Source organism: Loxodonta africana, chromosome 1 (genome assembly GCF_030014295.1).
Source record: "Loxodonta africana isolate mLoxAfr1 chromosome 1, mLoxAfr1.hap2, whole genome shotgun sequence".
Taxonomy (NCBI): Eukaryota; Metazoa; Chordata; class Mammalia; order Proboscidea; family Elephantidae; genus Loxodonta; species Loxodonta africana.
In genome coordinates this window covers 229,040,949-229,061,537 of record NC_087342.1, presented here as the reverse complement: position 1 = coordinate 229,061,537, position 20,589 = coordinate 229,040,949, and the positions used below count along the sequence as shown (strand labels likewise).

Below are 20,589 nucleotides of genomic sequence, written 5' to 3'. Positions count from 1 at the left end.
AGAGGAAATGTGAAGGCCGAGGGGGACAGAAGCTGGCTGAATGGACATGGGGAATACAGGGTGGAGAGAAGGAATGTGCTGTCTCATTAGGGGGAGAGCAACTAGGAGTATATAGCAAGGTGTATATAAATTTTTGTATGAGAGACAAACTTGACTTGTAAACTTTCACCTAAAGCACAATAAAAATTAAAAAAAAAAAAAGTAAATATTCTCTGGAGGAACATAGCATCTTCTTGAGCCTCAATTTACCCCTAGAGTTTTTTTTCATACATAATGCCCAGCATTCAATTAAAAAAAAAAAAAACTACCAGATATGCTAGTACTGAAAGGTGACCAGCTGTTTCAATTTTTTCAGGACCGAATGGTTTGCTGGGATGCAGGACTTGAAGTGCTAAAACCAGGGGAGTCCTGGGAAAACCAGGATTGTTGTTCATTCTAAATGTAGGATCCTGAAATAAACGACCAAAAATAGAAGAAGAAAATAAAAAAGACAATAAAAACTGACCCGTGGGTGATTCAGATATAGGAAATATAAGACACGTACTTTAAAATAGCTGTGATCAATATGGTCAAGAAAATAAAGAACGAGTTGGAGAATGTCTCCAAAGAAATAGAATATATAAAATAATAATAATTAAAACCTAGAAAATACAGTAAATGAAGTGAAGAGCTCCACAGATTGATTTAACAGATGACACAGCTGACAGGAGAATTGGTGAACTGGAAGATAGGTCAGTAGAAAATATCTAGAATGATGCACAGAGAAAAAGATGAATGAAAAATACAGAAAAGCGTATAAGATAAATATACCCTTTGGAAAAGTACAATACATATTTGGAGTCCCACAAAGAGAGAAAATGAGGCAGAAGGTATATTTGAAGAGATACTGGCCAAGAATTTTCCAAGACTGACAAGAGACAATAAACCACAGTTTTAAGAAGCTCTATGAATCCCATGTAGGAAACCATTAAAAAAATAAAACCATATATAGACACAGCATAGTAAAATTTCTGAAAATCAAAGACAAAAAGAAAATCTTAAAGGCAGCCAGGGAAAAAAAGATATTACCTTTGACGGAGGAAACAAGACTTATCAATTTACTTCTCAACAAATGATAGAAGCCAGAAGATTTGATTAATCTAAAAGAAGCAATGACAGGAAGTGGGGAAGGGGAAAGAAATATAGGGCAGGAGGAAAAGTAGACCACAAATAGATAATAGACAAAATAGAAACCAAGTAGATAAGCTAATAGATTTAAAGCCAAATATCTCAGTAATTACAATTAGAAAAAAAAAAATATTATTACAAAAAAGGCAAGGATTGTCAGAATGGATTTTTAAAAAATCCAACTATATATGCTGCTTAAAAGAGACAGTTTAAATATAAGTATATAGAAAAGTAGGAATAGAAGGATGGAAAACAATATACCATGCAAACATTAACCAAAAGAAAGCAATGTAACTATAATAACACCAGACAAAGTAGATTTTTGACTCAAGAAACGTTATTAAAGACAAAGAAAAACATTTGATAATTACAAAATGGTCAATATACTTGAGAGAGGTAACCACTCTAAATTAATGACATTGGCTTAACATAAATAAAGGAAAAAATGACAGAACCTAAAAGAGAAATAGATAAATCTACAGGGATTTTAACTATTCTCAATAATGGTAGAACAAACCGATTAAAAAAAAAAAAAGTTATCAGAAAAGATATAAACCAAAACCCAACCCACTGCCGTTGAGTCGATTCCAACTCATAGCGACCCTATAGGACAGAGTAGAACTGCCCCACAGGGTTTCCGAGGAGCGCCTGGTGGATTTGAACTGCCAGCCTATTGATTAGCAGCTGTAGCACTTAACCACTACACCGCCAGGGTTTCCAGAAAAGATACAGATCATTTTAAAACAGCACAATTAACAGATCTGGCCTAATGACATACATAAAACATTTCTCCCAACACTTCGGATTATAGAATCTCTTCAAGTATTATAGAGAATTTACAAAAATTGGCCATATAGAAAGATAGAAAAGGCAAGTCTCATAGGGTTGTTATAAACATTGAGTACAATAATGTATGTAAGGTTCCTAGACCAGTGCCTGATCCATAAGAAGCACTTAATAAATGGTAACTATTTTTTATTATTATTACGTGTAACAGCACTTGAGTTCCACAACTCTGTGAAATAGGCAATGATAGCTGTTATCCCCATGAGACAGACGAGGAAACTAAACTCCAGTGGGTTAGTCACTTACCGAAAGTTACAAAACCAAAAACCAAACCCAGTGCCATCGAGTCGATTGCGACTCATAGCGACCCTATAAGACAGAGTAGAACTGCCCCATGGAGTTTCCAAGGAGCGCCTGGCAGGTTTGAACTGCCAACCTTTTGGTTAGCAGCCATAGCACTTAACCACTACACCACCAGGGTAAAGTCAAAAAAAAAAAAAAAAAATTTTTTTTTTTTTTAAAGTTTCATAGGGTTAAAACCCATTGCTATTGATTCAGACTCATAGCGACCCTACATAGGGTTAGGATGCCATCAAGTCAATTCTGACTCACAGCGGCTTTATAGGACAGAGTAGAACTGCTGCATAGAATTTCCAAGGCTATAATATTTATGGTGGAGACCTGGTGGCACAGTGATTAAGAGCACAGCTACTCCTTGAAAACCCAAAGTTTGGCAGCTAGAATCCACCAGCTGCTCCTTGAAAACCCAATGGAGCAGCTCTGCTCTGTCCTGTTGGGTTGTTATGCGTTGGAATCAACTGAAAGGCAATGGGTTAATCTTTACGATAGCAGACTGCCACGTCTTTCTCCCACAGGGCAGCTGATGGGTTCAAACCGCCAGGCTTTCAGTTAGCACCTAAACACTTTAACCATTGTGCCACCAGGGCTCCTTAGGGTTAGGATTAGCACTCAAGAATTCTGACCTCAATTCTAATTCTATGGCTCCAGCTGGTACAAAGCAGCATAGCACATCATACCATAATATCCACATAGGGAATTTCTTATCAGGATACGTCAAGTGCTTCCTTTCTTCACTTCATCAATATTTATTGAGGATTTCTCATGAACCAAGCACTGAGTGAGGTGCCAGAGATATGCAGGGCAGGGCAGGTGAGACACACCCACACCTGCAAATCAGAAGTAGACCTGGAGCTGCATCTGGGCCTCCTACTTGGTTGTGCCTGGGTCTCCTGCTTGGTTGTTCATTCGCTGGGTCTGCTTCCCCAGGGAAGTTCACTCTCAGATAAAGAGAGGAGCCGAGCTCATTCTTTGGTCAACTGTGTTCTTTCGGAGATAACATGACTGCCGCCATTGCCCCAGCAGGATTTTGTCATTCTGCTTTCTCCGTAGCCACAACGGAGCCTTTGAGCACGTTGCAAACTTTGAACAGCAAACTGAGCCAATCAGTAGTTCCTGGACCAGAAGAGCAGCTAAGCACTCAGCTTAACTTTGATTAGAGCCTTTGGTCTGTCTGAGTTTGAGAGAAAAGGAAGCTTGAGCCAAAACCAAGGAGACTGCCCAAGGTAGGCAGTGAGCACTGTCACCAGTGGCTTTCTCTGAAGGTCACAGTTATTTAATGTCACTTGCAGGCTGCAAACTAGGCCTGATGCCCTTTTACTTTATAAAGACACAGCTATACTAAAAAAAAAAAATTATGTATATATATATATATATATCTCCTGATGACCAGGAGCATGCCAAGAGCAGGGCTGCGTAGTGGTTAAGCTGGTGTGCAGTGGGGCCAGACACCCTGTAGATCCCACTCTGACACTTAGTGGCATGTGATCTTGAGCAAGTTACTTACCCTCTGTCACCTCATATTCCTCACGTGGTTAAGAGCTCGGCTGCTAACCAAAAGGTCGGCAGTTTGAATCCACCAGCCCCTCCTTGAAAACCCAGAGGGGAAGCTCTGCTCTGTCCTATAGGGTTGCTATGAGTCAGAATCGACTTGACAGGAACGGACTTAATTTTTAATTTTTTTTATATCATAGAGTGATTATGAGGCTCATCTAGTTAATTAATCAAAGCATGTAAAGACTTAGAACCATGCCTGTAGACAGTAAGTGTAGTACTAATGAATCTTTTGAAAATGTCACACAGTTCAGCTGCCCTTAGCAAACTGAATAAATTATTTCTTTGTTTTTCTTTTTTGCTATGAAATGGATAGTGTACATAAAAATACATATGCTGTATATATAGTTGAATAATAATTGTAAAATTAACATCAATGTACCCATCACTCAGCTTGAGAAAAATAACATTACCAGGACATTGGACCCTCCCTGTGGCCCCTTCCTGATCAATTCCTCTTTCTTTCCCATCCTTTAGTAAAGAGAGTTTGAAATTTTTGTGTAAATCCTTCTCGTTTGTCTTTATGGTTTTATGACGTCAGTCTTAGAAGACATACAGCGAGAATGCTCCTTAGAAAGAAGGATGGCAAGAGTTCTTTGGACATGTCCTCAGGAAAGAACAATAGCTAGAAAAGGACATCATGTTTGGTAAAGTAGAAAGCCAATGACAACAAGGGAAACCCTCAATGAGATGGATCAACATGGTAGCCACAACAATGGACTCCAGCAACCATGGAGATGGTGCAGGACTGGGCAACATTTTGTTGTTATGTATAAGGTCGCTCTGAGTTGAGGCCAACTTAATAGCAACTAACAACAAATATATCCCCCAAATAATACCTTTGTTAGTTTTGCCTGCTTTTGAAATTTATATAATTGGAATCATACAGCACATATTCTCTTGTAGCTTATTTTCTCTCTACATTATTTTTTAAATGTATGCTGCTAGGTGTACTTCTAGTTCATTTTCACCCCTGAACAGTATTTCATTGTATGAAATCTATTCATCTCTTTCAAGCTTTTTTTTTAGTTGTACTTTAAGTGAAGGTTTACAGAGCAAATTAGTTTCTTATTAAACAATTAATACACATATTGTTTTGTGACATTGGTTGCCAACCCCATGTCATGTCAACACTCTCCCCTTCTTGACCTTGCATTTCCCATTCCTAGCTTTCCTGTCCCTTTCTGCCTTTTCATCCCTGCCCCTGGGCTGATGTGTCCGTTTACTCTTGTTTTGTTTTATTGGCTTTTCTAATCTTTGGCTGAAGGGTGAACCTCAGCAGTGACTTCAGTACTGAATTAAAAGGATGTCTGGGGGTCATACTCTTGGGGTTTCTCCAGTCTGTCAGTCCAGTAAGTCTGGTCTTTTTTTGTGAGTTAGAATTCTGTTCTACATTTATCTCCAGCTCTGTCCAGGATGCTCTATTGTGATCCCTGTCAGAGCAGTCTGTGGTGGTAGCCAGGCACCATCTGGTTGTCTGGACTCAGCCTGGTGGAGGCGCTACTCACCAAAGTAGGATGTAGAACATTTTAGCTCTGTTTTTTAATAAAAATGCACTAATTTTTTTTTTTAATACTGGTAGATATCAGCTAAATACAGCACTCTTAAATAGATCAGTGCCGCTGGAGAAATTCAGAAACTCTGAGCTAAAATGGAGGCTCTCAAAATCTCAATGAGCCCTGTGTAATGGGGTGAAAGTTCGAAGCCAGTACAGTCCCTGCTTAGGAGCTACTCAAACGTCACAGAAGGTCCTACACCTCAATTGTGGAGGTAGGATGCTTATCATCTGCCGTGGTTCAGAAATCTGCTCTTCTCAAAGTCTTCCTAACTTCCAGCCCATCGTGGTCTCTGGAGCGCCAAGGTGTGTTCCACGTGGTAACTCATGCCAATCACTTCTTCACTGGCAGAGAAAATGTAAGCCGTACGAAAACACTGCCATAAAGTGCATTCTTCTTTAGATTTCTTTTTTTTTTTTAAACAGGGGAGGTATAAACAAAACTTAAATCAGACAGGAACTTTGATATAATGTTTCTCAACCACAGAAATGATAAAACCTTAACCGTGCACTTCTTGGCTCTACCAAGTACTAACTCCCTTGGATGACTAGAGTTAATTTTTTTTCCAAAAAAAAAAAAAAACCTTTTTCTTTTTCTCCTTATCACAAAAACTTTACATGAAGAAAATATCAAAAACACGGATTAGTGGATAAAAATTGTTAAAAAAAAAAAAAAAAAACGCATAATCCCACCACCCAGGGTTAACGTTTTGGTATAATCCTTTCAGTAGTCTGTCGGTGTCTATAGTATAAACACTTTATTTTGATAAACAGGGGCTACTACAATACTATTTTATAACCTTATATTTTTATCTATCTCTATGTTCTCTATGACATTAATATTCTTCAACCATATCATTTTTAATAGCTGCAAGGTATTCCTCTGAAAACATGTGCCATAATTTATTTAACAATTGCTGTATTGATGAGCATTTTGGTTATTTCTAGTTTTTTTTTTTAATTAAAACAAATATAAGCAATGTTGCTCTGGACATCCATGTATATGCATCTTTGGCCACATTCATGATGATTTTTAAGGACTATTTCCCATAACTGAAATTGTTGGATAAAGAGAACACGCACTTTAAAGGCTTTTGATACATATTGCTAAATTGCCCTCCAGGAAAGTTGTAAGGATTTATGTTCACACCAGCAGTTTATGAGAACACCTGTTTCTCCACACCCCTGCCAACACTGAGCAGTAGAATTTTTTTCTAATTTTGCTAAAGTGGACCTGAAAGAGCAGCTTGCTTTAATTTTACAATTCTGCGTCTATTTGGGAGACTGAGCATGTATCTGTATTTCTTGCCCAATTGTATTTCTTGTTTTGTAACAAGTGGAGATTCAATAAGCTTTCCCTAGCTCAACTCCTTGTTTCTCTGATAATTTAAGTATCTCTCAAAAAAAAAAAAAAATTTTTTTTTTTCAGAAGGTGAGGCGATATCTTTGGGCAAGGAGCGAGAAGTAGTTGTTTGCTTTGTCGGAGTTCAGCTTCAACAAACACCGTTTCACTCTGAAGGGAACAGGTTACAATTAAGCACATAATAATTCCATCTTGTAGCTGTGGATTTTAAAGGCACAAATCAGAGAAAAGTTTGGAAGAAAGTATGAGAGAGAATAAAGAGCCCTATGGAATTTGCATTGCGATTTAGAGGAAATACACCAAGAGGCAAGAAGATTGACTAAGAATGAATATACTTAGCCTGTCTCTTCTTGTTGACATTGTTAGGTGCCATTGAGTTGGTTCTGACTCATAGCGACCCCATGCACAACAGAATGAAACACTGTCTGGTCCCGTGCCATCCTCACAATTGTTATGCTTGAGCCCATTGTTGCAGCCACTGTGTCAATCCACCTGGGTGAGAGTCTTCCTCCTTTGCTCTGACCCTCTACTTTACCAAGCATGATGTCCTTCTTAGCCCATGATGTGTCTCTTAGCCTAATATAATTTCACCCCCACTCTTAAAGATTTTTTAGGTGTGGATAAGCCCCAAGCAAGTGGAGCTGAACCTGGATGGTGGTACGCCTGGATCGGAGGTGGGTCAGGAAAACCACCCAGTTTGAGAGTTCAACAAACTACATGGGATAGTACAAGAAGCCTGGCCTTTGACTCACACAGCCCCTGGGGTTGAATCAGCGTCCTACCATTATTGTCACCTGAGCGATCAATTACCCACTGTGAACCTCAGTTTTCTCATTTTTAAAATGGGATAATATTACCCACCACAACAAGACCGTTTTGAGTATCACCGAGAAGTGAAGCACCTGGCCTGGCAGTTAGCACATCCTGTTGTTAGCCCGACTCATGGTGAACCCTCTTAAACAAAGCCAAAGATGACCAGGCCTGCTTCGTACCCGTGGTTGGTCAGGGATCCAGCCATTGTGATCCATAGGGTTTTCCTTGGCTGATTTTCAGAAGTAGATTGCCAGGCCTTTCTTCCTAGTCTGTCTTAGTCTGGAAACTCTCCTGAAACCTGTTCAGCATCACAGCAACACATAAGCCTCCAGTGATAGATGCGTGGTGGCTGTGTATGAAGTACATTGACCGGGAATGGAACCCAGGTCTCCCGGATGGAAGGTGAGAATCCTACCACTGAACCACCACCGCCTCCAGTTAGCACATCTGTGGTTAGAGTCCTTCAAGTTGATTCCGAATCATGGTGATCCCATGTGTGCAGAGTAGAACTGTGCTCCATAGAGTTTTCAAAGCTGTGACCTTTTGGAAACAGACCAGCAGGCCTGTCTTCCTAGGTGCTTTTGAGTGTGTTTGAACTGTCAACCTTTTGGTTTACTTGTTTGCACCATTCAGGGACTCCTAGTAGGGTTTTAATAAATGATAGCTATGGTACCGACGGCAGTGGTTTAGTGGGTGGGTATGGTAATAATTAATCCAATCCTCCAACAAGTATCTATTGCGTTCTACTTAAGTGCCAGGCACTTGAGAATTACATTCTAGTGGGAGGCGGGACAGACAATGAATGATAGATAAGTCAGCTACATTGTGTGTTGAAGGTGAGGAGAGCTGTGGATAAAGGTAAGGGGGTGGGTGCAGGATGGGGCAGGGAGGGTGAACTGCCCTGAGAAGGGGACATCTGAGCAGAGACCTGGAGGAAGGAAGGGGACGGTGCAGCCCGGGGAACAAGAACAGGCTGCAGGAAGGCCCTAGGCAGGGGTGTGCCTGGAACATTCAAGGACCAGCGCATGGCCAGTGTGGCGTCAGTGGAGTGAGACTGGGTGAGGTCAGAGCAGTTGGGTGGGTAGAGTAAATCACACAGGGCCTGGTAGGCCACTCTAGGGCGATCCTGTCCTGTGCACCCAGCTCTGTGTGTTGGATATGGAGACGTAATTGTGGCCCTGCAGAAGCCCATGGTCTAGTCTAGTGGATGCCCTTGTGTTCTCTCTGATGGTGGAGCCTCCCCTGCCCCGGTGTAAGGCGACTGAATTCCTGGGAGCCCTTCCTTAACTGGGGGTAAAGGCAAAACTCCCAGAGGGCTCTCCCATGCACTCACATCACATAGCCTTCACAGGGCTCAACCTTGGAAAAGAATCTTCCGGACCTGCCCTCACCTACCTCGCCCAGGGGGAAGTGTAACCTCAGTGCTTTCATCTGTCTGACCTCTCCTCAAATATCAACACCACCTCGTCGGGAAGAGACATATTAGCCATCTGCAAACACCAGCTCTCTGAAATGTGCTGGCAGGGCTGTTTCAATCTTCTCATGGCCTTCATTTCCAGAATGATATGGGCACCCGGGTCGCAGAGGGTCAGGGATTTGGTCCCGCTCTGCTCTAACACATGTGTGACACGGGGCAAGTGGCCACACTCAACTACTGGTCTATAAAGTAAGAGCTGTGCTCTCAGACCCAGCAGGGAGTTATTCCATGAGAAGAAGACTCATGCGAACAGTATCTGAGTTTGGGAGCTGCACCCGGATTCTCAGCTAATATGTTTGAGGACTGATGAAAGCATGGACCTTCTTCCCAGACCATGCACCATGGCACAGGCCCACACAGGAAAAGAGCTCCTCCCCAGGTGCTACCTAACCCATGATGAGAGTGTCGAAACCAGTGCCGTCCCAAAGAAATATCTTGTGAACCAGGTAGGTAATTTAAAATTCTGTAGTAGCCACACTGGAGCCCTGGTGGTGTAATAGTTAAGAGCTTGGCTGTTAACCAAAAGGTCAGCAGTTCAAATCAGCCAGCTGTCCCTTGGAAACCCTATAGGGAACTTCTTTTCTGTTCTGTAGTCTCACTATAAGTCAGACTCAACTCAACGGCACCTAACAACAACAGTAGTCATGTTAAAAAAAGAAACAGGTGAAATTAACTTTAACAGTACATTTTATTTAAACCAGTATACCCAAAATATTGTCACTTCAACATGTTTCAATATAAAAATTATTAATGAGATATTTGACATTCTTTTTTTATATATATATATACTAAGTCTTTGAAGTATTGAAAAGCGAAGGTGTTACTTTGAGGACTAAGGTGCACCTGACCCAAACCATGATATTTTCAGTCACCTCATATGCACGCAAAAGCTGGGCAATGAAGAAGGAAGATTGAAGAAGAATTGATGCACTGAATTATGGTGTTGGCAAATAATATTGAATATACCATGGCTGCCAGAAAAATGAACAAGTCTGTCTCGGAAGAACTACAGCCAGAGTGCTTCTTGGAAGCAAGGATGGCAAGACTTCGTCTCACGTAGTTTGGACATGTTGTCAGGAGGGTTCAGTCTCTGGAGAAGTACATCATGCTTGGTAAGGTAGAGGGTCAGCGAAAAAGAGAAGACCCTCAATGAGATGGACTGATACAGGCGTGGCAACAATGGGCTCAAGCATAGCAACAATTGTGAGGTTGGCACAGGACCAGGGTAGTATTTCATTCTGTTGTACATAGGGTCGCTGTGAGTTGGAACTGACTTGATGGCACCTAACAGCAACAAGAAGTCTTTGATGTCCAGTATGTATTTTATGTCCACAGGAGATCTCAACTTGTTCTAGCCACATTTCAAGTGCTCAATAGCCACGTGTGACCAGTGGTACTATACTGGACAGCACAGCTCTAGATGTTAAAGAACAAATGACACACTCTACTCAAGGTTTGCAACTGTCAGTGCTGGACCTGTTTCTCAAGCTTGGACGTGCGCATGACTCTTCGGGGGCTCTTGTTAAACTGCAGATTCTGAGTCAGCAGGTCTGTGCTGGGGCCTGAGCTTCTGCACTGCTCCCAGGTGATGTGGATGCTGCAGGGTCCTGCACTTAGAGTAGCCAGGGTGTGGAGCAGTGATCTAGGGGGGCAGGACCGCCCACTGGAGCCAGTGAAGGGGTGGGTTGGGGGCTACTAGCATTTAGGGGTGGGGTTAGGGGTGTTAGTATGGGTCTTGCCTGCTTCTGCCACGACTTTTGAATGTTCTGGACATTCACATAAATGGGGAGACGGTTTGTAATTATCTGAGTCTAACACCATTTTACATAAAATCACAAACAGCCCAAGCACAGAGCAGGTACAGAAGTCGCTCTGGTTCTTACTCTTTGCCACTAGAGGGGCTAGAACTTGAACTTGAGAAGTCGGTTTCTAGAGGCTGTGTCACCCACTACACTAGCCACGTCTGTAGGATGTGAAGGAATTCCTGCACTTGTTTGATTCTGAAAGCAATCCAGTGAAATAAAGAGAACAAGCCTGATACCCATATCTTGATGAGGCCTCTGATGTTTAGAGAGACTGGAAGTTCAAGTCCACCCAGAGGCACCTCAGAAGAAAGGCCTGGCAAACTACTTCTGAAAAACCAGCTGTTGAAAATCTATGGAGTGCAGTTCTACCCAGACATACATAGGGTTGCCACAAGTTGGAACTGACTCACCAGCAACTGGTTTTCTTAAGGAGTTTTTTAACTATAACTGAGGGCTCACAACCTGTGATCCAAGGTCCCATCTACTATACCATATATCGCAGTTCTAGGCATTAAAAACAAAACAAAACTTGTTGCCGTTGAGTTGGTTCTGACCCATAGCTACCCTACAGAACAAAGCAGACCTGCCCCATAGTGTTTCTAAGGAGCAGCTGGTAGATTTGAACTACCTACCTTTTGGTTAGCAGCCAAGCTCTTAACCACTACATCACCAGGGATCCAATGCATAAAGTAGCATTCAATTCTTCAATTTTGAATAAACAAATGAATGGATGAAAAAATGCCTGCCTAGAGACAGAGACTACACATAAACATCACAAGTCTATCTTGAAAAGAAAAGCAAAGTTGGAAGACTTACATTACCCGACTTCACGGGCACTGTTAATCTTCAGCAATCAGGACCGTGTGGTATTGGCATAAGGAGAAACAAATAGATCAGCGAACAGAACAGAGAGAGAAAGACCCACACTCGTATGGTCATTTGATTTTCAACAAAGGCATCAAAGTCAATGAAAGTCTTTTTCACAAATGGAGTTGGAATAACCAGATATCCAAACAGGAAAAAAAAAAAAAGAACCTCAACCTGTACCTTACACCATTTACAAAAGTTAGTCTGGGCTGGATCATAGACCTAAACATAGAAGCTAACAATTTTCTAAAGCTTCTAGAAGAAAACATAGGAGAATATTCTTCATGGCTTGTGGGTAGGCAAAGGTTTTCAGACAAGAAACAGAAATAACCATTGGAGAAAAAAACTGATACATGTGACTTCATCAAAATTAAAAACTTCTCATCAAAAGACACTATCTTGGACTGAATTGTGTCCCCCCAAAATGTGTGTTGGAATCCTAACCCCTATGTCTGTGGATGTAATGTCATTCCGGGCTAGAGTTTTCTTTGTTATGTTAATGAGGCCATATAAGCATAGGGTGTACAGTAAACCTAATCACTTTTCAGATACAAAAAGGGCAGAACAGGCACATAGACAACCAAGCACCAACAGGAGGAAGATAGCTGCCACGTGGAGATCGCCAAGAAACCAGTGAAGGGAAGCTGAAAGGGACAAAGCTCTTCCCCCAGAGCCGACAGGGAGAGCCTTCCCCTGCAGCTGGCACCCTAAATTCAGGCTCCTAGCCTCTTGAACTCTGAGAAAACAAGGTTCTCTTCTTTAAAGCCACCCACTGTGGTATTTCTGTGGCACCAGCACTAGGAAACTAAGAGAGACACCAGTGTTTTATTATTAATTACTCTCCATACATACGAACGTGTTCAAAACAAGATGTCGTGGAGAAGAAAAAACAAGTTTTTCCTGGGCTCCATCTAAGTAAAATATTACCTCCACACTCTTTTGCATACTTCGGTCTATCTTATAAGCCAAGAGTTCACTCCAACTCCTTGCCTATTGGTCCAGTTTGGTGTCATAGTCACAACTGCATGTCACATGCCAAGAATATTAGGATAAGACTCACATGTCTCAACTCTCCAGAGAACAGTGGACGGGCGGCTGGGTTGGATGAGCTGTCCTGTTGCTTCGAAACAGGGTCAGGAGAGTGTTTGGAATCCTCTTGATTGAGAGATTTCAGAATATCCGGCGAGCTGACCTTCTGGAAAAGAAAAACAAAATTAATCTTTTAGTTTGCATCCCAGTTTGATTTTGTTCAAATATGGTGCCTTCAACAAGCACAGCCTGATGTCACTAATATGCAAACTTCTATTGCTGAGGAAGAGGATACTCTTGCATTTGGATAAATGTTTACATACACACCCGCTGGGCCCGGAGGCCAACATCATCAAGCTTTGGGATATTCGTGAACAGTGATGTGAGTTACTTGTTGTTGTTGTTAAGTGCCCTTGAGTCGCTTCTGACTCTTAGAGACCCTTTGTACAACAGAAGGAAACGCTGCCTGGTCCTGCACCATCCTCACAATTGTTGCTAAGCTTGATTTGCTTAGGGATTTGTAAAAGTCTTAAAGAAATCGAAGGCCCACAAAATGGTCCTGGCATGAAATATGATATTCAGCCCGATTAGGCAGAATTTTAGCTCTAATGTGTTCATAAAAAGGGAAAAATCAAAATATGTCATAAAAAATATTTTGTTAATTGTCGGTACTTGTATAATATACAGAGCTGTGCTTTTCAGTATGGTAACCACTAGCCACATGTATCTACTTAAATTTAAATGCAAATTAATTAAAATAAAATATAAAGGTCAGCTCCTCAGTGCACTAGCCACATTTCAAGGGTTCAGTAGCCACACGTGAACAGTGGCTTTCATATTGGACAGTGCAGACACGGAACATTCCCACCAGTGCAGAAAGTTCTATTGGACAGCGCTAGAATAGAGCAACAAACACAATGCACAAGGTGGGAAAATTTCCTTCTCACTGAAAATACAACGTTTCTGAATCAAGTCTTTAGGTTTTGAGGCTGGGTTGAAAGTAGAACTTGGAATTCTAACAGTTGCACCTACTCACAATTTTCAGGAAGAAAAAAAAGACTAGAAATATTAGAGAATAAATGAAAGAAATGATTATTTCTAAATTAATAATCATGTCCTCAATCCCCAGAATGTCAGCTCAATCCCAATAGATATTTCAGCAACACTAGGCGTGGTGGTGCAGTGGTTAAGAGCTCAGGCTGCTAAACAAAAGTTCGGCAGCTCAAATCCACCAGCCGCTCCTTGGAAACCCTGCAGGGTAGTTCTATTCTGTCCTGTAGGGTCGCTATGAGTTGGAATTGACTTGGTGGCAATGGGTAATGGGTACTCACTGTTTTCAATCTACCACTCTAAGTCCTGGTGGGGAGATGAATAAGAGGAGAGGGAAAGAGAAAAGAGAGGCAAGGAGGGGAAGGTACAATGCCCACCCTCCAGGGGCTCCCTAGCTAGCAAGGAAAATGGACACACAATTAACATGGAGGCACCAGGCAAGGACCAAGGGGAAATAGGAGAGGGACTTTATTCAGAACTGGGGCATCTGGGATGATCCTCAGGGGAACTGTGATCTTGGTGGTATGGCCCAGAGACACTGAAAAGGGAAGCACCCTGCATGGAACGGCCAGCCTGATGGTCAAGTGCAGGGCCTTCACAGACCTGCTACAGATCAGCATACCTAGGAGGCATCAGGTGTTGTGTGGGACTGTCTGAGAGAACAGGTAGTGTGGGGACACCCCAAAGGGTGGGCCAAGGGGCCATGTCAGCCAAGAAATGGAGAGAAGGCAGGGTTGAAAGAGCTAGGAGAGTCAAGGAGAGGGTTTCAAGAAAGCTGTTGTTAGGTGCCATCAAGTCATCCTGACTCATAGCGACCCCACGTACAACAGAACGAAACACTGCCTGGTCCTGCGCAATCCTCACAATTGTTGTTATGCTTGAGCCCGTTGTTGCAGCCACTGTGTCAATCCATCTGGTTGAGGGTCTTCCTCTTTTTCATTGACCCTCTACTCTACCAAGCATGATGTCCTTGTCCAGGGACTGGTCCATCTTGATAACATGTCCAAAGTACATAAGACAAAGCCTCACCATCCTTGCTTCTAAGGAGTGTTCTGGCTGTACTTCTTCCAAGACAGATTTGTTGGTTGAACAAATTGAACGAACAAATTCAAGAATGAAGGATGTTCAAAAAGGAGAAAAATACAAAAAAAAAAAAAAAAAGGTATGAGAGAAGCCTCACTTGAAATTAAAGAAATGCAAAATTTTAAAAAATTGCCTACCAACTTGGTGGAAACCCTGGTGGCATAGTGATTAAGAGTTATGGCTGCTAACCAAAAGGTTGGCAGTTCAAATCCACCAGACACTCCTTGGAAACCCTATGGGGCAGTTCTACTTTGTCCTATAGGGTCGCTATGAGTCAGAACCGCCTCAACGGAAACAGGTTTGGTTTTTTGGTTTTTTTTTTTTTTTATCAACCTGGTAAAAAAAGTAGAGTTTAGTGTTGGCGAGTGCTGGGGACAGGCTCCCTCCTGCACTAGTTGTGGTCGTGTAAACTGAGTTGACCTTGGGGGCGGGCAGCTAGGCAGCATGAGTTCAAAGCCCTACGATGTAGCTGTTAAAAATGACAGTATGTGTTTATCGATGTGGAAGGAGTAAAACATAATGTTAGAGTTTTTTTTTAAAAAACAAGTTACAAAAGTATATGTGGGGAAATACAAGGCTAGCATTTTTTTAAAAGCAAGCCCCAGAAGTGTATGTGTGGTGTGACACCATTTTGGTGACATGAGTGTATACGTGTAGTCCACGTGGCTGTCCCTGGTTCGTGCTGTGCCTGCTTTTCTCCTTCTTCTTTCTCCTTTCCTTCCTCCTCCTCTTCCTCTTTCTTCTTTCCTTGTCTGTGTTTTCTAAATTCTCAACAGTGAGTAGCCTATGTTTTATACGTAAAGAAAAGCAATAGAAGTCACTTTCTAAATTAAAAAAAGAATGGACGTCTTGTCAACTTGTCAAATGTTGTAAAGAGACTGATGGGGGTGACGACTGGAAAGCGGCCACCTGGTTTACCAACCAGGGGGTCCTGGGGTTCCAGGAGAACAGTTTCACAGAGTGGAGAAAGGACAGACCAGAAGGAAGTCAAGAGCAAGAGAAAGGAGGGCAAGAAGAGTGGACAAGGCTTTCGTGAACTTTGGCCGTGAAGAGAAGAAAAAGGGACAGTGACTTGACACAGAAACCTTCAAAAGATGTCATCTGTATTTTTTAGGGTGGAGAAGATTGGGGAATATTTGTAGGCTAAGGAGAAAGAGTTAGAGGGGGAAAGGTTAAAGCTGCAAATTGATGGAGATCACAGGGGAGAGTGGAGAGGAAGGAAACCCAAAGGACCGGTGGAGGGATCCACCTCGGAAAGGGACACCACTTTCTGAGGAGGGGAAAGTATGAACAACAATCTGGAGAAATGTGAACTGGAGGAAGATGCTAGAAGATTATTTTATTGCAAGGCCCCCATCTTCTGAGCCACGTGGGGCAGGGGCCTGGGAAAACGTAAAAGATTCAGAACAGTACTGAAAGAAAATTGATAAGGTAGTCAGACAAGGACAGAAAGAAGAAAATGGAGTTAAGAATTAATATAAAGGTTTATACCTGCTAAGTGTTCAATAGCAGGTCCCGTGGTGTAATGATTAGCACTCTGGACTTTGAATCCAGAAATCCGAGTTCAAACCTCACTGGGACCTCACTAGGTCTTTTGGAAACCCCTGTGGCATAGTGGTTAAGGGCTATGGCTGCTAACAAAAAGGTCTGCAGTTCAAATCCACCAGGCGCTCCTTGGAAACTCTATGGAGCAGTTCTACTCTGTCCTGGAGGGTCACTATGAGTTGGAATCTACTCCATGGCAATGGGTTTTTCTTTTTTTTCTTGGTTTTTAAGTGTTCAATACATAACCATCTAATTCCATCTTCTTTAAGGCAACAGATTTTTTTTTGAATGATAAAAAAAAATTGATGAAAGAAAGCTCTAAAAAGGAACAAAGAAAACTATCCCTATAATCAAGATGACATGGCATATTATCAATGGTGTTGAGGTGAGCTTTTCATTCCCCCCATGATTTTTAATATATTTTAGTGACTGTCTAGTACTTGGCCAAATTATAGAGAAAAATCATTGCCCTGAATGAGGTCTACTCTGCCAAGAGTTATGAAGTTTAATACTGTACTCTGAAAGATCAATAAAGATTAGGTATGATTTGATCAAATTATGGACTCTGGGACCAAGCAAGACATGTGTTTGGAATTGTTGCTGATTTTAGATAAGAAGGTAAATAAGAGGAAGAAGACCAACAGTGGCCATCTCTGAGGCTCCATCTTAGGGTTGCCTTTTAACATAAACACTGACTCGGGTATCAGGAAATACTCAGGCTTCACTTGGCATGTGTTCATTTCAGGTGTTCAAATAATACAAAAACCCATTGCCATCAAGTTGATTCCAACTCATAGTGACCCTATGGGACAGAGTAGAACTGCCCCATAGAGTTTCCAAGGAGTGCCTGGTGGATTCAAACTGCCGACCTATTGGTTAGCAGCTGTAGCAGTTAACCACTACACCACCAGAGTTTTTTCAAATAATACAAGGGGGTATGAAATAAAGTCAAGTCTTCTTCCTCCACCTCTACACTCAGTCTCCCTCCTCAGAAACAACCACTCCTAACAGCTTTTTATGTTTCCTTCCTGAGGTAGGTTAAACACACATGCATGTTTTCACAGCCAATGTCTACGTCTATCAACTACACATCAGCAAGAGGTACCATAAAGCCCTGCAGGAACAGGGAGGGATTACCCAGCAAGCAAGGTATGCACAGGTTTAATTGTGCTTACTCACTAATCTGTAATGCACAATTTCACATGGGTTTCACCTACCCACCCACCAGCTGCTCCTTGGAAACCCTGTAGGGGTAGTTCTACTCTGTCCTACAGGGTCACTATGAGTCGGAATCGACTCGATGGTAACAGCTTTTGTTTTTTCAGTTTAAAGGGACTAACAATATCTTACTCAGTATTTTTGCAAGAACTGAATGTGACAAAGTATGAAAAAATGCTGCCATTATGCCAGGAATACAGTAAGTGCTTCGTAAATGAATGACAACCCTCTCCCAGGTCTGTGTCGCTTACAGAGGAGGAAGAGTGTCAGATGGCAGTTAGGATGGTGCTCACAGAGGCCCTAGGAAGCTAACGTGAATGCATGCTTGTCTGTACTTTAAGGTTTCAAAGCCTGCCAATACATTTCAGATACTCCAGACATCTTGCTACTAACAGGGGTCTGAGAACCAGCAGCAGCATCAGTATCACCAATCACCTGGTATCTTGTTAGAAATGCATCTGAGATTCTGCCACACGTGCCCCATCCGAGACCAACTGATTCGGAACCTGCATTTAACAAGGGCTCCACAGGACTCACACATACCTTACAGGCTGAGAATCGCTAATCCTTGTTCAGGCTCCAAATCAAGACTGTGTGGATTCAAATCCCAGCCAAACGCTTTCTAGTTAGTCAGCCTTGGGTAGTGATTTCATCTCTCTAAGCCTCAGTTTTCCTAAATGTAAAATAAGGTTGCCGGTAAATGCAATACCTGTCGCATAGGGTTGTTGTGAGGTTAGAATGAGATAATCCCTGTGAAGCTTTTAGCACAGAGTAGCACATAGTAATAAATGCTGGTGCCCAAAAATGGGAGCAACCAAGATGTCCTACAATAGATGAATGGATAAGCTAACTGTGGTATAGCCACACAGTGGAGTATTGTCAGTGACACAAAGAAATGAGCTGTCAAACTACAAAAGACAAGGAGGAACTTCACATGCCTATGAAAGAAACTAGTCAGAAAAAGCTACATATTTTAAGTTCCCAACTACACTGACATTCAGGAAAAGGCAAAACTATAGAGACAGTGAGAAGGTTAGTGGTTACCAGGGGGAAGGGGGAAGGCAGAGAGACGAATGGGTGGAGCATGGGGCATTTTCAGGGCAGCGAAACTATTCCATATGATACTGTCATGGTGAACACATGACATTATCCATTTGTCAAAACCTATGAGATGGCAGAGACTCAAATAGAGACTTGTACACCAAAGTCCACTGCAGCACTAGTCACAATAGTGAAAAGGTAGAAACAACATAAATTCCCATCAGCAAATGAATGGATAAACAAAATGTGGTTCACAGATACACTGGAATACTACTCAGCCAGTAGGAGAAATGAAGTCTTGACACACGCTACAATATGGATGGAGCTTGAAGATATTATGCTGAGCAAAACAAGCCAATCACAAAAGGACCAGTATTGTATGACCTCACTTATATAAAAAGTCAAGAAAAGGCAAATGTATACAGACCAACGTTTATTAGAGGTTACCCGGGGAGGAAGAGGGGGGAAAAGGGTTAATAGTGATGGAAAAGTTTCATTGATTAAGGGTAGAACTGCACAGCCGATTATTGTAATTGCTGTAAAAAGTTGAACTGGCAAAAGTTGTCTGATGGATATATTTACAACAATAAGAAAAACAAACAAACAAAAAAAAGTAGCTGCTGAGGCCGCTTATGTACAACCAAACGCCTCGAGGGATCTGGTTCCTTGGTTTGGAGACTTAGGGTCATGGTTTCACGGGACACCCCAGTTAATTGGCCTAATAACATGTTTAGTGCTTCTGTTCTAACTCCTAGTTCATTGCACACTGCTTGGGGTCTTAAATGCTTGCAAGCGGCCATCCAAAGCCCAACAATTGGTCTCTATTCACCGGGAGCAACAGAGGAAGAAGGAGAATCAGGAACAGGAGGAGGAAATGGAATGTGTGGCTAATTGCCTCCATGGACAACTGCCTCCTTTGCCATGAGACCAGAAGAACTGGATGGTGCCCGGCTACCACACAGGTTTGTACAACACAAATTGTGAACCCTAATGTAACTATGGACTTCAGTTAATAATAATGTATCAGTTGTAACAAAAGTACCACAGTGATGCAAGAATGTGGCATCAGGATTAGAGGAAGACTCACTAACAACCTGTGTTATGCAGATGACACAACCTTGCTTGCTTAAAGTAAACAGGACTTGAAGCACTTACAGATGAAGATCAAAGACTACAGCTTTCAGCATGGATTACGCCTCAACATAAAGAAAACAAAAATCCTCACGACTGGACCAATAAGAAACATCATGATAAATGGAGAAAAGATTGAAAAGAAAAAAGATTTTATTTTACTTGGATCTACAGTTAACACGCATGGAAACAGCAGTCAAGAAACCAAATGACACGTTGCATTGGGCAATCTGCTGCAAAAGATCTCTTTAAAGTGTTGAAAAGCAAAGATATCACTTTGAGAACTAAGGTGTACCTGATCCAAGCCGTGGTATTTTCCATTGCCTCATGTGCTGGACAATAAATAAGGAAGACTGAAGAAGAATTGCTGCATTTGAATTATGGTGTTGGTAAAGAATATTGACTATACCATGGACTGCCAGAAGAACAAACAAATCTGTCCTGGAAGAAATACAGCCAGAATGTTCCTTATAAGAAAGGATGGACATACTTCGTCTCACGTACTTTGGGCATGTTATCAGGAGGGACCAGTCCCCTGGGGAAGGACATCATGCTTGATAAAGTAGAGGATCAATGAAAAAGAGGGAGACCCCCAACCAGATGGACTGACACAGCGGCTGCACCAATGGACTCAAGCATAGCAACAATTGTGAGGACGGCGCAGGACCAGGCAGTGTTTCGTTATGTTGTGCGTACGGTCACTATGAGTCAGAATGGACTCAATGGCACCTCACGGCAACAATGTTTT

The 20,589-nt window shown here is 42.0% G+C and overlaps 1 protein-coding gene across 8 annotated transcripts in view; it reads right to left on the bottom strand.

Annotated features, from left to right (window-relative positions):
* The window catches only part of SYTL3 (synaptotagmin like 3), a 113,057-nt gene that overhangs the window by 33,793 nt on the left and 58,675 nt on the right, over positions 1-20,589 (bottom strand). For 7 of the 8 annotated variants that reach the window (XM_064292838.1, XM_064292845.1, XM_064292836.1 and 4 more), the window contains one exon: positions 12,805-12,939. In XM_064292838.1, the coding sequence (XP_064148908.1) occupies positions 12,805-12,939 (135 nt within the window). The remainder of the gene's footprint in view (positions 1-12,804; positions 12,940-20,589) is intronic. The other variant, XM_064292832.1, reaches the window with a different exon arrangement.